Source organism: Dryobates pubescens, chromosome 5, assembly GCF_014839835.1.
Source record: "Dryobates pubescens isolate bDryPub1 chromosome 5, bDryPub1.pri, whole genome shotgun sequence".
NCBI classification, from domain to species: Eukaryota; Metazoa; Chordata; class Aves; order Piciformes; family Picidae; genus Dryobates; species Dryobates pubescens.
This window is the reverse complement of record NC_071616.1, coordinates 14,905,087-14,919,203: the sequence shown is the minus strand read 5'-3', so window position 1 is coordinate 14,919,203 and position 14,117 is coordinate 14,905,087. Positions and strand designations below refer to the sequence as shown.

Here is a 14,117-nt window from a genome sequence, read left to right as displayed (position 1 = left end):
GCTTGCACCCACATATGTAAAGATTGCCGGCAGCTGGCAGCAAGCACTTCCATTCCCAACCAGACCTTGATTAGCAGGGATAATCTGCCAGGAAGCTCCATAATCAATCAGTCTGGAGCTGCCTGGTGCTGGCCTCACCTCACCCTGCTGCTGGGGAGTGGGCAGGGTAGAGGGGCAAAGCCATGATTGGCAGCTCCTGAGAGAACTGGATTAAAATGAGGCTGTGGGCTCTCTACAGCTCCCTGAAAGGAGGTTGGAGCCAGGTGGGGGTTGGTCTCTTCTCCCAAGTAACAAATCATAGAGGACAAGAGGAAATGGGCTCAGGTTGCACCAGGGGAGCTTTAGGATGGACTTGACGAGAAATTTTCCCCCCCAAAGGATTGTCAAGCCCTGGAACAGGCTGCCCAGGGCAGTAGTGCAGTCCCCATCCCTGGTGGGATTTAAAAGCTGTGTAGATGTGATGCTGAGGGCCATGGTTTAGTGGTGGACTTGGCAGTGCTGGGTTAATGGTTGGACTTGATGCTCTAAAAGGTCTTTTCCAACCTCTATGATTCTGTGATCTCCATGCCCAGCTCTCTCCCAGGCAGTACCAGGAAGCCCATCTGACACCGAAGCTGTGGAGGCAGGTCCCCTTTCCTCACCCATAACACTGTCTGTTGGCCAAGTGGGTGTCCAGGGAGCCAGCCACGTGTCCAAGGCTGTCCTGGACCACTGTGCCTCACTGAATGAGTGCTATTTCTTGGAGGCTCAAGTCTGGCTGGTGGCAGATGGCAGTTCTGATGGTAATGCTTTGAAAGCATCTACTCAGGCAGAGAGAGGCTCACAAATTCATTATCCCAGACAAACCAGACAGAGATTTAAGCTGCAAAGAAGATAAGATGGTTTCCCCAATCCCATCTTTCCTGGTGGCATGTGCATTTCCCCGGAGAGGGGCCTCTCGTGAAAGAAGGGGACTGCTTTTCTGGGCATGCAGGGTGGCTTCCCCACTTGCCCATCTGCAGCACAGCTAAAAACCACCGTGATCTGGCTTGCTCAGTGCAGTCTGGATAACTAACAGCAAGGTTAGAACCCACAGCTGGGCTGTGGTTACACCATGATCTGAGAGACCCAACACGTGGAGAGAGCTCTTTTATCAGGGAACGCAGTGATAGGATGAAGGAGGGTGTATTTAGAGTAGATGTAAGCAAGAAATTCTTCATGGGGAGGGTGGTGAACCCCTGGTCCAGGTTGCCCAGAGAGGTGGTAGATGCCCCATCCCTGGAACTATTCCAGGTCAGGTTGTTTGGGGCTGTGAGCAACCTGCTCTAGTTGCAGATGTCGCTGCTGGCTGCAGAGGGGTTGGACTAGATGACTTTGAACGATTCCTTCCAACCCACCCTGTGATTCTCTGATCCACATGGCAAATGGTCTCTGCACCCTAGGCAGAAGGGATCAAACCAAGGATGCTTTGTGTTGCATGGCAGGGGCTGCAGGTTGCCGCAAGGCTTTGCACCCCCACCACATCCCCATCTGGAGCCCACTCTGAAGGACTGACCATCCCTGCTCAGCATGGAAGTCCAGGGGCTTGCCCACGCTTTTGGAAGAGGTCAATGCAGGAGTCAGATCTGCAGGACCATCTGCTGCCTCTGCTCCATCCCAGCAGAGCCATTCCAGTTCACTCAAGTGTTAGAAACTGGCACTGAATGAACTCTTCCCTCTAATGGCAGGGTTTGAGGCCCAAACTGGCATGTGCTGAGGACGCTGCTCGCTGGCTTTGTCTCACAGCATCTCTGCAAGCTTCGGTGCACACCTTGGTCCAGAGGAGCAATATGGGAGCTCCCCCTGCTGTCTTATCCACCCTGCAGACAAGCTGATAACGTCAGGCTGCGGTTAAAAGCCGCAGGCAGTGGCTGCTCCCCTAATATCAGGAGCTGGCTAGCACAGGGCTTCCTGGCATTTCACAGGAGCAGATGATATGTTGTCCCAAGTTGGAAGAGCTTTCATTCTTTTCTTCCTGCGAGGTGATGAAGTAGTGGTGATTAAGCTGTAATTAAACAACATTCAATGTGATTGATTGCCCTGCTGGAGTCATCACCCCCCTTGAAGCCCAGTGTCTTTCATCACAGGAGGCTTCATTTCGTCTCTCCAGCCCTCAGACCATAGGGATCATAGAATCGTTTTGGTTGGAAAAGACCTCTAAGATCATCAAGTCCATCCACTCTCTAACTTTGCCAAGGCTGCTGCTAAACCATGGCCCACCACATCCCTGCATCTTTTAAACACCTCCAGGGATGAGAATTCAACTGTCTCCCTGGGGAGGCTGTTCCAGTGCTTGACAGCCCTTTCAGTGAAGAAATTTCTTCTAATGTCCAACCTAAGCCTCTCTTGGTGCAACTTGAGGCCATTTCCTCTCATCCTGTCACCTGCTATTAGGGAGAAGAGACCAACTCCCACTGGACCCAAGCCTCCTTTCAGGAGGCATTGATGTTCACAGTAGAAGGTGCTCCTCATCCTAGGGTGGCCATTCCAGTACTGGCATGGAACTGGAAATCACCAGCTGTGGTGCTGAGGACTCGACTGTGCCTTCAGAGATGTCACTGAGCCCTTACTGCAGCTTCTTCCATCACACTGCAGCTGCAGATGCTGAGGAGAAGCTCATCTTTGTTATTTGTGGACTCTAGACCTGCATAGCTTCGTTCAGTCCTAGTGGAGAACTTCACACAGCTTTAGAGTTCTTCCAGACCAAAAGAAAAAAAATTAGCTGCCATGAGCACATTCCTCTAGAGCATAAAATCATTCTTCTAGAGCTTCTCTGCCAATCTCCTGTGGCAGAAATCCTGCTGATGCAGACCTGCAGTGTCTTCCTCTGCAGGGATTCAGCCTGAGGGGCCAGGCAACCTTCAAATACACCCACACAGTACCCAAACCTGAATCCTGTCACAGAATCCCAGACTGGTGGGGGTTGAAAGAGACCTCTGAAGATCATCCAGTCCAACCCCCCTGCTAAAGCAGGGTCACCCACAGTAGCTTGCCCAGGATCACAATGTCCAAGTGGGTTTGGAATCTCTCCAGAGGAGACTCCACAACCTCTCTGGGTAGCCTACTCCATGTCTGCAGCACTCTCAGAGCAAAGAATTTTTACCTCCTGTTCAGATGGAACCTCCTGTGTTCCAGTTTGTGCCCATTGCCCCTTGTGCTCTTTGCTGGTTTTCAGAGAAGGTCAGCAGAGCCCACAGGCATTGGCCAAACCAAATTCCTTGTATTCCTTGCCTGCCCTAGGTGATCCTGCTTTGGCAGGGGGGTTGGACTCGACGATCTCCAGAGGTCCCTTCCAGCCCCTAACATTCAGTGATTCTTTGATATCCAGTGCTGAAATGTGTTCCCCTGGGGAAACCTTCTATGGGTGCAAGAAGATGTGCTTTGGCATGCAGCCTGCACAGCCTCAGGCAGGGCTTGGTATGCCCTAGGGATCCCTGACACAAGGCAAGCAAGATTTATCTCCACTCCCTGGCACGCCTCCCACTGACCTCATCCCCAGGCTCCCACTGCTGCCAGTAGAGAAAATGAGGCAATTCTGCAGCATGGTCCAGCTTAGCTGATGGGCTGATGAGCATCTCAAACAGATCACTGGAGAGCTGAAACTGTGGGAGGGGATGTGTTCATTCCTCTTGCAAATACCAAAGCATGCAGCTCACGCCTCACGCCAGGCTGGTTTGGTGCAGCTGCTCTGCAGCCAGCCCCACAGACCTGAGGATCGATGGGGCAGCCCCATGGAGGGTGCAGCAGCAGCCAGGCTTTGCTTTGACAGCAGTTCATAAGCTGTCATTTGGAAGCTGTCATAATTAAAGACAGAGCATGGAGCTGCCCTACTGCTTTGAGTAATTGGGTGGGTTGATGATTTTGAGCTAAACAAGACTTGCTGTTGTTCACCAGGTTTTCAAGGATCTGGATTTCAGTGTTTGAGGCTTGGCCAGTTCTGCTTTTGTCTCCTCCCTTGAATCTTTGCCTCCCTTGACATTGCCCTAACCCCATCCCTGTGCCCACACAGCACCAAAACCCTTTTGTTCCCCATCTCCCAGTGCACTCTGAGCCATGCTGCTCTCCTTGTCCCATTGCAGGTGGTGCGAGACCAGATCTCCCACTGCACGGTCAAGCTGCGCCAGACCACGGGCCTGATGGAGTATTGCCTGGAGGTCATCAAGGAGAATGACCCTAGTGGCTTCCTGCAGGTTGGTGGTGCACATCTGGGTTGAAAAAGGGCACTTCCAGGTTCACAGCAGGAGAGAAGGGGCCAAGCCAGGGCCCTTTCTTACTGTGACCAGAGGTTTGCAGCAGATGGTGGTGTGTCTCTGGAACAGTGATCATAACATGCTGTCTCATGGCTCTCCAGTGAGAGACAGACATACAGCACTTCAGAGCTGCATCCCACCATTCCTTTCTGGGCTGGGCATTTTGGTACTAGACCCTGCCTTTAAAATAGTCTCCAGAACTACTGGTGTCCCTCTGCCAACATGAGCCTAGCAAAAGGCAATGCTGGAAAGCATATGTGATGTCCCAGTGGCAGCCTGGGAGGCACGGGGAAGGAGGAGAACAGGGTAGGGGCAGGGCATGCAGCCTCCATGGTCTTCAGAAGCTGAGTCTGCTCCTTGCCACCAGATCTCAGATGCTCTCATCAGAAGAGTTCACCTAACTGAGGACCAGTGGGGAAAGGGGACACTCACACCCCGGATGACCACCGACTTCGACCTCAATCTTGACAATGCCCCTCTGCTGCAGTCCATCCATCAGCTCGACTTTGTGCAGATGAAAGGTAAGCATATCTCCAGTGCCCCTCACAGCCTCTCTCTGCTCAGCCTGGGAGCTTCCATGCAACTCATTGAAGGGGGAGGCCAGAAGGGAAACTTTCTCATCCTCTCCCTGCAAGACTGAGCTCCTCAGAGTCAGAGTTACAGAAACCTGGAATCAAAACGGTTTGGGTTGGAAGGGTCCTTAAATATCATCTAGTCCAGTAGGGACATTTGCAGCTAGAGCAGGTTGCTCAGAGCCCCAAACAACCTCACCTGGAACGGTTCCAGGGATGGGACATCAACCATCTAACTGGGCAAACTGGACCAGGGTCTCACTATCCTCAGCATAAACAATTCCTTCTCAATATCTAATCCAAATCTCCCCTCTTTCAGTTCAAGCCCATCACCCCTTGTCCTGTCACTGCACACCCTGATAAATGAGTCCCTCCCCAGCTTTCTCATCAGCCCCCTTTAAGCACTGAAAGGCCACCAGAAGATCTCCCTAGAGCCTTCTCCAGGCTGAACCCCAACTCTCTCAGCATGGCCTCACAGCAGAGGGTGTCCAGCCCTCCCACCATTGCTGTGGCCTCCTCTGGCCCCACTCCAACAGGGCCATGTCTCTCCCATGCTGAGGATTCCAGAGCTGGCCCCAGCACTGCAGGTGGTGTGTCAGCAGAGCAGAGGGGCAGAATCCCCTCCCTGCACCTGCTGCCCACACTGCTGGGGATCAGCCCAGGACACAGCTGGCTCTGGGCTGTGAGTGCACAGTGATGGTTCATTCTCTGCTTTTCACCCACCAGCACCCCCAAGTCCTTCTCCTCAGGGCTGCTCTCAATCCCCTCATGCCCCAGCCTATATTTGTACTTGTCATTGCTCTGACTTGTGTGCAGGACCTTGCACTTGTCCTTATTGAACCATCTCTCAAGCCTGACCATGTCCTGGGTGCCATCCTGCCCCTCAGCCATGTTGACCACACCACACAGCTTGGTGTCATCAGCAGACTTGCTGAGGGTGCCTCAGTTTCCATGTCAATCACAAAGATATGCCTGTTCCTCTGTACATTGCACCCCTAGCCCTTCCTTTGCCTGGCAATCCTTTAGGAAGCTCTCTCCAGAGCCAGGTGATTCCTGCTTACCTGGTAGTGGTTGGGGTGAGGGTCTCAGGAGCAGCACAAGGCGCTTCTCAAACCTCTGCTGGCACACTCTGTCTTGCTCAGTGCTGATAAGTGTCTGCCCTGGGCCAGCTAGCAAGCTGCCCACTGCAGGCATCCACATTGTCTCTCCAAACACCACATCACTTGAAGTGTTTCTCCCTCCACTCTCTCCTTGTTGTTTTAGACCTTCATTTCAGCTTTAATTTCCTCCTTGTTGTCCATTCCCTCCACGCTGACTTTCCCACACCATGGAGAGCCACAGCATTTACATCACTTTGCAGGAAGCAGAGAGCAACCTTTGAGCAATTTTGCAACTTGGCAAGCCCTGAGAAGCTGACAGAAGATGCAAATTGGCTGTGATGCAGGGAAGCTCTGGAGAACATTGAACACAGGCTGGAACCTTCAGCTGGTGTAAATGAGCTGCCTGGAGGAAAGGCCACCAGCTGTGGGTCTGGCATGGCTCTTCATTGCCATTGCAGCTGGGCTGAGGAGCTGTTTGCACACAGCAGCACTTCTCAGTGGTCAGACACAGGAATGCTGGTGACCACTGGGTAACACTAACAAGCATCTCCAGATGATGGCATGGCCCCACTGGTGTTTGCTGTCCTGGGCATGGCTGCTGGGAGCCCCCATTGTTGGTCATCGTTAGCCAAGCCCTTCATCTGAAGTGTCACTGATATTTTTTGATAGCAAGAGGAGCCAAACCCAGGGAATCATGGAGTCACAGAATGGTAGGAGCTGGAGAGAACCTCTGGAGATCACCCAGTCCAACCCCCTGCCAAAGCAGGTTCGTCTAGGGCAGGTCACACAGGAACACATCCAGGTGGGTTTTGAAAGTCTGAAGATAAGGAGGGCTGAATGCTTTGCTTTCACACCAGTCATGGAGATGTTGGTGTGCTTCTGCCCTCCTTTCTTTCAGTTCAGCCCAGAGGGCTATTTCTAATTAATAAGAGCAAATCTGCTGCTAGTTTAGAAGCACACCCTCCTCTGCCGAGGCAGGGCAGGGCTGATGAAGGCTTCCTCTCATCTCATCCTCACTGTGGAAAGTTGTTGGGTTTTGTAGACTATGTAGAAGGTTGGGTTTGGATCCAAACATGCCACAAGACCAGAGGTCTCAGTGAAGAGCAGATGTGAGTGCTAGGCACAGGGCATCCCATGTCCATCACCAGCACACGCTGGGCAGCAGCAGCATCCCTTCTGCTGTGTTAGCTGGAACACAAAGGCTTCCCCACTGAGTTTCTCCAGGCTGGTGATTCCTGCTCAGGATCCAACCCAGGAGGCGGAGGAGTCCCAGCGGGAGGTGATGAATGGTGAATCTTTGCCAGCAAGTCCATCTTTTCCCTCCTGGGGGTCCATGGCTGCTCCACATCTTGTCTCAGATTGTCCATGCGTTCTTTTCTCTGGCACAGACTTTGGCACTAAAACAGCGTCGCTGAGAGGCACGCTCACCTCCTCACCAAGCCTTGCAGCTTGTGTGGTTGCCTTCTCTTTTAGGACAGACTCTGCCATGGCAGAAAGGTCAGGGACACCCTGTTCTGTATGTCCTAAGGCTTGTTTCTGCTGCTCCAACATCATTTGCTTTGGTGCAGTGAGTTTATTTGATGGAAAGGCAGAGCAGTGCTTGCTGCTGGGCTGCAGTGAATCATAGAATCATTAAGGCTAGAAAAGACCTCTGCAGAGGCATCTGTGGGAGGTTGTCCCAGGTTTGGGACTGTGAAGAGTTACAGAATGGTGGGGGTTGGAAAGCACCTCTGGAGATCATCCAGTCCAACCCCCCTGCTAAAGCAGGGTCATGCACAGCAGCTTGCCCAGGATCACAATGTCCAGCTGGGTTTGGGATCTCTCCAGAGAAGGAGACTCCACAAGCTCTCTGGGCAGCCAGTCTAGAGCTCCAACACCCTCACAGCAATGAAGTTTCTGCTCCTGTTCAGACAGAACCTCCTGGTTTCCAGTTTGTGCCCGCTGCCCCTTGTGCTATCTCTGGGTGCCACTGAAATTTGTTGTGCTGCCAAATTTCACATAAATGAAAACAGGGAAAAAAGCAGAAATCCTCCAGGGAAATCTCAGCTCCACCAAGCTGGGGTGGAGGAATTTGGTGGAGCTTGTTTGGAGGATGGTCCTTTCTGCTTCCTTTCCTCCTCACCCCCACAAGACCACAGCTACATCCCCTATGCCATGCTGGCTCCACTGCTCCAGCTGAAACATGTGTGCCCTGGCCACCCCCCTGCTCCTGCTCTCTGGTGCCAGCAGCCAGGGTTACACTAATTTGTGTTTAGTTTCCTCTCCAGTGCCGGCCCCCCCGATCCTGCAGCTCGAGGAGTGTTGCACCCACAACAACAGTGCCACCTTGTCCTGGAAGCAGCCCCCCTTGTCTACAGTGCAGGTGGAAGGTTACATCTTGGAGCTCGATGATGGCAACGGAGGCCAGTTCAGGGTAGGTAATCAGAGCAGGAAGCCAGTCCCAGCTGCTCTTCTTTCATCAATCCATGTCCTCCAAGGAGTGCTTTTTAAGGGATTCAACTGAGAATCAATCCACAGAAAATTTACCAAGCAGCCAAGATATTCCACCAAGGCCACAATTTCCTTCCTTTCTTCATAGAATCATGGAATGGTTTGGATTGGAAGGGGTCTTTAAAGGTCGCCTAGTCCAACTCCCCTGCAGTCAGCAGGGACATCTGCAACTAGAGCAGGTTGCTCACAGCCCCACATGACCTGACCTGGAATGGTTCCAGGGATGGAGCATCTACCACCTCTCTGGGCAAACTGGGCTAGGGTCTCACCACCCTCACCATGAATAATTTCTTCCTTCTCTCTAGTCTGACTCTCCCACTCTTAGTTCAAGCCCATCACCCCTTGTCCTGTCACTGCACACCCTGATAAATGAGTTCCTCCCCAGCTTTCTGATCAGCCCCTTTAAGCACTTGAAAGGCCACCAGAATGTCTCTCTGGAGCCTTCCCTTCTCCAGGCTGCACAACCCCAGCTCTCAGCCTGTTCTCACAGCAAAGGGCTTCCAGCCTCTGGATCATTGCTGTGGCCTCCTCTGGACCATCTCCAACAGATCCTGATCCTTGTCCTTGTGCAAAGAATTTTTTTGGGGAGGACAAGGTCATTTGAGAGGCTGGAAATACCTTTCCAGTGACATGTAAGACTTACCAACACAAAGGACATGCTGGAAATTCCATCTTTTTGGGTTGCTACATATTTCATGCAAGGTATGCTAATTGCCATGAAAGCCTCCTGCTCTGCCAGCTGCCAGCAAGCAGAGGTGTTTGAGGCCTGAGGGCTTTTAAATTGCTGTAATTACACAATTAAAATATGATTTTCATTGGGTTCGACATGCTGATAATTATCCTGGTGTGTTCACATCCATGGAGAGCAGGCACAGGGACCAGCCCACTGTGCCTTATGGATTCAACCATAAAAAACTCAGGCAGGAAGGAGCCAATGCAGAGCTGAGGCACAACAGGGAGGACAGTGTTTGGAACTGGAGAGAGAAGGGAGCTGGAGGCTGGGTTTGGGGGGACCAAGGCTCAGCACATTCACCCCAGAAAGGTAAAGATTAATTCCCCAGTGCACCAATCTTCTCTTGTCCCACCAGCAGTGGAAAGGGACTTGGATGTGCAGGGTATTCTTGCCTCTGGGGTTATAGAAGGTTGCTCCAGGTTTTGTGGTGCAATATTCATAGAATCATAAGATCATAGAATGGTTTGGGTTGGAAAGGACCTTTAAAGGTCATCTAGTCCAACTTGCAGTCAGCAGGGAAAATTCCCAACTAGAACAAGTTGCTCAAGAGCCCCAGACAACCTGACCTGGAATGGTTCCATGGATGGGGCATCTACCACCTCCCTAGATGACCTGGGACAGTGTCTCACCACCTTCAGCATCAAAAATGTCTTCCTTCTCTCTAGTCCAAATCTCCCTCTCTTAGTTCAAACCCATTATCGCTGTTCTATCACAACAGGCCCTGCTCAGAAGCCTGTCCCCAGCTTTCTGATCAGCCCCTTTAAGCACTGAAAGACTAGCACTTTAGGTGGGTTCTCAGCAGAGCTGAGTACAGGTGCAGAATCCCCTCCCTCCACCTGCTGCCCACACTGCTTTGGGGACAGCCAAAAGTCTTGTCAAGGAACGAATCCTAAGGTTGTTTTGCTGTTCTTTAGCCTTATCCACCACTCATAAGTCTGGCCTGGGTAGCAGACCATGGCTGAACCCTGAGCATCATGACTTCTGGGAGCTGCTGTGGGAGGTGTTCTCCTCCCCCTGGGACTCCATGCTCTGGTCACTGATTGTGCTTGCTTTGCAGGAGGTGTATGTGGGCAAGGAGACCATGTGCACGGTGGATGGGCTTCACTTCAACAGCACCTACAGCGCACGTGTCAAAGCCTTCAACAAGTCAGGAGTCAGCCCCTACAGCAAGACCTTGGTCCTCCAGACATCTGAGGGTAAGGCACTGCCATAGCTCCAGCCTGATGGGCTCCGACACCGCTCACACCATGCGTGTGGCCCCTCCAGCACACCACAGCTTAGCACTGCAAGCCAGGGAACTGCTCTGCTGGTCCTCCACTACCTCAGCAGTCACTGCAGGAAAGCCAGCACTGACAGGAAGGGAGAGGTTGTGGTGGGAGCCCTGAAGAGTTACAGGATTTCCTTTTCACCCCTTTTCCTTTGCAGATGTTCCTGGGGAAGTACAATGAGAGGCATCCCACACAGAGGTGCTTAAGATGCACCTGCAGCAGGGGTTTGTTTTACACAAAGGACAAGTCAGATGTTTTCACAGAATCCCCAACTGATGGTGGTTGAAAGGCACCTCTGGAGATCATCCAGTCCAACACCCCTGCTAAAGCAGGGCCACCCACAGCAGCTTGCCCAGGATCACAATGCCCAGGTGGGTTTGGAATCTCTTCAGAGAAAGAGGCTCCACAACCTGTCTGGGCAGCCTGCTCCAGGGCTCCAGACCGCTCACAGCAAAGAATTTTCTTCTCTTGTTCAGATGGAACCTCCTGGGTTCCAGTTGGTGCCCATTGGCTCTTGTACTATTGCTAGTCACCACTGAAGAGTCTGGACAACTCTTTTTGCCCCTACCATTTAGCTATTATAGCTGAGCATTGCTCAGCAGCCTCAGGTCTCTCAGCCTTTCCTCCTCACAGAGATGCTCCAGGCCCCTCAGCATCTTTGGACCCTCCACAGGACTGTCTCCAGTAGTTCCTTGTCTCTTTTGAACTGGGGAGCTGCCACAATGGTTAGAAAATTGGACTCTCATACTAGCCCAGAACTGGACCCAGTCCTCCAGATGAGGCCTCACTGGGGCAGCGTAGAGGGGGAGAACCTCCCGTGACCTGCTGGCCACACTCTTCTTAATGAAACCCAGGAGACCATTTACTTTCTTGGCCACAAGGGCACATTGCTGGTTCATGGTGAACTTGTTGTCCACCAGCACTCCCAGGTCCTCCTCTTCACAGCTGCTTTCCAGCAGGTCAGCCCCCCAGCCTGTAATGGTGCAGGGGTTATTCCTCCCCAGCAGCAGGAGCTGTCATTAATTCCATTCTAATCAAACCAACACCACCAACATTGCTCCTGAGACACCACAGGCTGTGCTTGGCTGCACAGTGATGGAGGCAGCCCCTAGCAAAGCACAAGAAAGAGCAGGGGGACCATGAAGCTGTACAGGTGTCATTGCAGACCCATGGTGTGTGCAACCATCCATGGTGGAATCATCTGCATGACCCCCACACCAGCAAGAGCTCAGAGCATTAAACTCCCTCTTGCAGGTTGGGGAGGACTCTCCCCCACTAACTTTAAGCACATTTGTCACATCAGGCCCTTAATGTAGCTGGAAAATTGGTTTGCTGCTGGCATGTAGGTGGACAGTCTTAAGGCCAGCTCTGAAAAATTAGGTGGGAGATCAGAAGCAGCCATGAAGGAAGGAATCAGTCCTCACCACCATGTCTGCTACCCCATGGCTTTTCTGCCAGGCAAGAAATCCCTCCTTGGGAGTTTTCCACACTCAGTGGAATTCCTTTTCCCATCTCCCAGACTAAAATCTCTTTTCCAAGCTGTGTGAAGACTTTTTCTTGGCAGCATGACTAGACCTTGCTGGCAGCTGACGCAAGAGCAGCAGCATGTTTCTGAAGCTCCAGCTGCTCCCAGCAGACACAGTCTGAGGTCAGAAGGGAACACAGGTCTTGAGGGTGCTGGTGGGACAGGAGGATCATAGAAACATAGAATGGCTTGAGTTGAAAAGGACCTTAAGGATCATCTAGTTCCAACCCCTCTACCTCCCCTAACCCCACACCACCCTCCTACCCCTACCATGGGCAGGGACACCTCCCACTAGGTCAGGTTACTCAAAGCCTCAACCAGCCTGGGCTTAAACACTTCTAGGGATGAGGTGCCCGCAGCCTCCCTTGGCAACCTGTTCCAGTGTCTCACTACCCTCATAGAGATCCTTGCCACAGAGTATCTCTGGTGGCTTTGAGCAAGGAGAAAAAAAGGTGAGACCTGCAAGAGATACCTGCTCCAGGTTAGAAACAGGTTTGGATGTGTGTGCAGGGTGGGTTGGAGAGGCATGGGAGACACTTGTGACAGAGATAGAGTGAAGAGCAAATACGTGACAAACCCTTCTCATGCAAGAGGCAGAAAGCTCCAATCACAAAGCACAAAGGCCTTGGCCTGTCCATCTGAGAGCTGTGTGATTGCAAAGCTGGGAATCAGCCTCAAGGAAGCTGCAGTATTCCCCTGGAGATCCAAGGATGGGACAACCCAGATCTAGCCTGCACCAGGGTGGCCAGGACTGCTCCCGCAGTCTGAAGGTCAGTGTTTCTCATCCACTTCACTGTCTGACTTCAGCAGGAGAGCTTTGGCTTCTTGTAGAATGGTTTGGGTTGGAAGAGACCTTAAAGATCATATTCCAACCTTGAAGGTTCTCATCACATTTATGTCTTATAAAACCCAATTTAAACACAGTTTCCCAACCAAAATCAGTAGAGCTTTAAGTCTTCCCAACCAGGAGTTGGCAGAAGATCCTCAGATCTTTCCAGCTCTGCTTTCCTCTCATAGATGTTTACACTCTTGAGCCAAGGAGCTATAGGAACACAAGATGCTAGTTAGGGAGAGCCAGGACCCCAGCTGCTCTCAGCAGTAGTTCCTCTCACTTTGGTAGATGTTAGAGGACATGTCCTTCTCTAACCCTGAGCTCCCTGTATTGACCTGTTGTGCAGTGATTGATCTAACCCATGTCTGAACTCTCTGACAACCTTTGCTTCCACAGCCTCACGCAGCAGCACGTTGCAGAAGTCACAATCCACTGAGCAAAGAAACTCTTCCTTTTGTCTGTTTTAATGTGATTTCCACCTCAATCCATATCCACAGCTGAGCCAGGAAGGTTGGGGATACAGTGTCCAGGACGTTATCCAATTTGACTGTGTGGAGAATGGTGGTTACTACATGTTCATGCTAATTTACACCTTGACAAAGCTAGGGAAGAAATCTCAAGAGGTGACCATTTGTGGTAGTGGGGAACAGACTGATCCAAGAAGTTCCCTCTATGACATTTTGCTGTGAATCCCATAAGTCAAATTCTTGCTGTAAGGCTCAGATGTGTTTTGACAGGTACAAAGGGATACCAAGAACACACCATCCCGAACAACCTTTGAGTAAGGTGGGTGCTTGGTGGTACTGAGGGCCCTGCAAAATGCCTTTCAGCCTTACCAACCAACTGGTTTTCAGGACACTAATTGTTGTGTACAGAGAGGCATGAGATGTATGAAATCATAAAATCACAGAATCATTAAGGTTGGAAAATATCTCTAAGATCATAAGATCATTGAGACCAACCATCAATCCAGCACCACCATGGCCACTAAACCATGTCTGGAAATGCCATGTCCACACGTTGTTTGAACACCTCCAGGGACAGTGACTCCACCACCTCCCTGGGCAGCCTGTTCCAATGCCTGGCCACTCTTGCAGCAAAAACATTTTTCCTAGTATCAAATGTAAAACCTCTCCTGGTGCAATTTGAGGCCATTTCTTCTCATCCTATCACTGGTTGCTTGGGAGAAGAGACCAACACCCACCTCACTGCAGGCTCCTTTCAGGGAGCTGTAGAGAGCTACCTATGGGAAGACCTGTTAAAGACCCATGGGAAGTGTGCATGGTACCTTGTGAATTCTGTTAGGTACATTGCTGTGAAGAGATGCAG

General features: G+C 51.5%; 1 protein-coding gene across 7 annotated transcripts in view; it reads left to right on the top strand.

Annotated features, from left to right (window-relative positions):
- The window catches only part of TRIM9 (tripartite motif containing 9), a 75,341-nt gene that overhangs the window by 50,108 nt on the left and 11,116 nt on the right, over nucleotides 1-14,117 (top strand). For 5 of the 7 annotated variants that reach the window (XM_054161651.1, XM_054161650.1, XM_054161649.1 and 2 more), the window contains exons 4-7: nucleotides 4,098-4,208; nucleotides 4,636-4,789; nucleotides 8,196-8,353; nucleotides 10,221-10,359. In XM_054161651.1, the coding sequence (XP_054017626.1) occupies nucleotides 4,098-4,208; nucleotides 4,636-4,789; nucleotides 8,196-8,353; nucleotides 10,221-10,359 (562 nt within the window). The remainder of the gene's footprint in view (nucleotides 1-4,097; nucleotides 4,209-4,635; nucleotides 4,790-8,195; nucleotides 8,354-10,220; nucleotides 10,360-14,117) is intronic. The other 2 variants (XM_054161652.1, XM_054161647.1) reach the window with 1 other exon arrangement.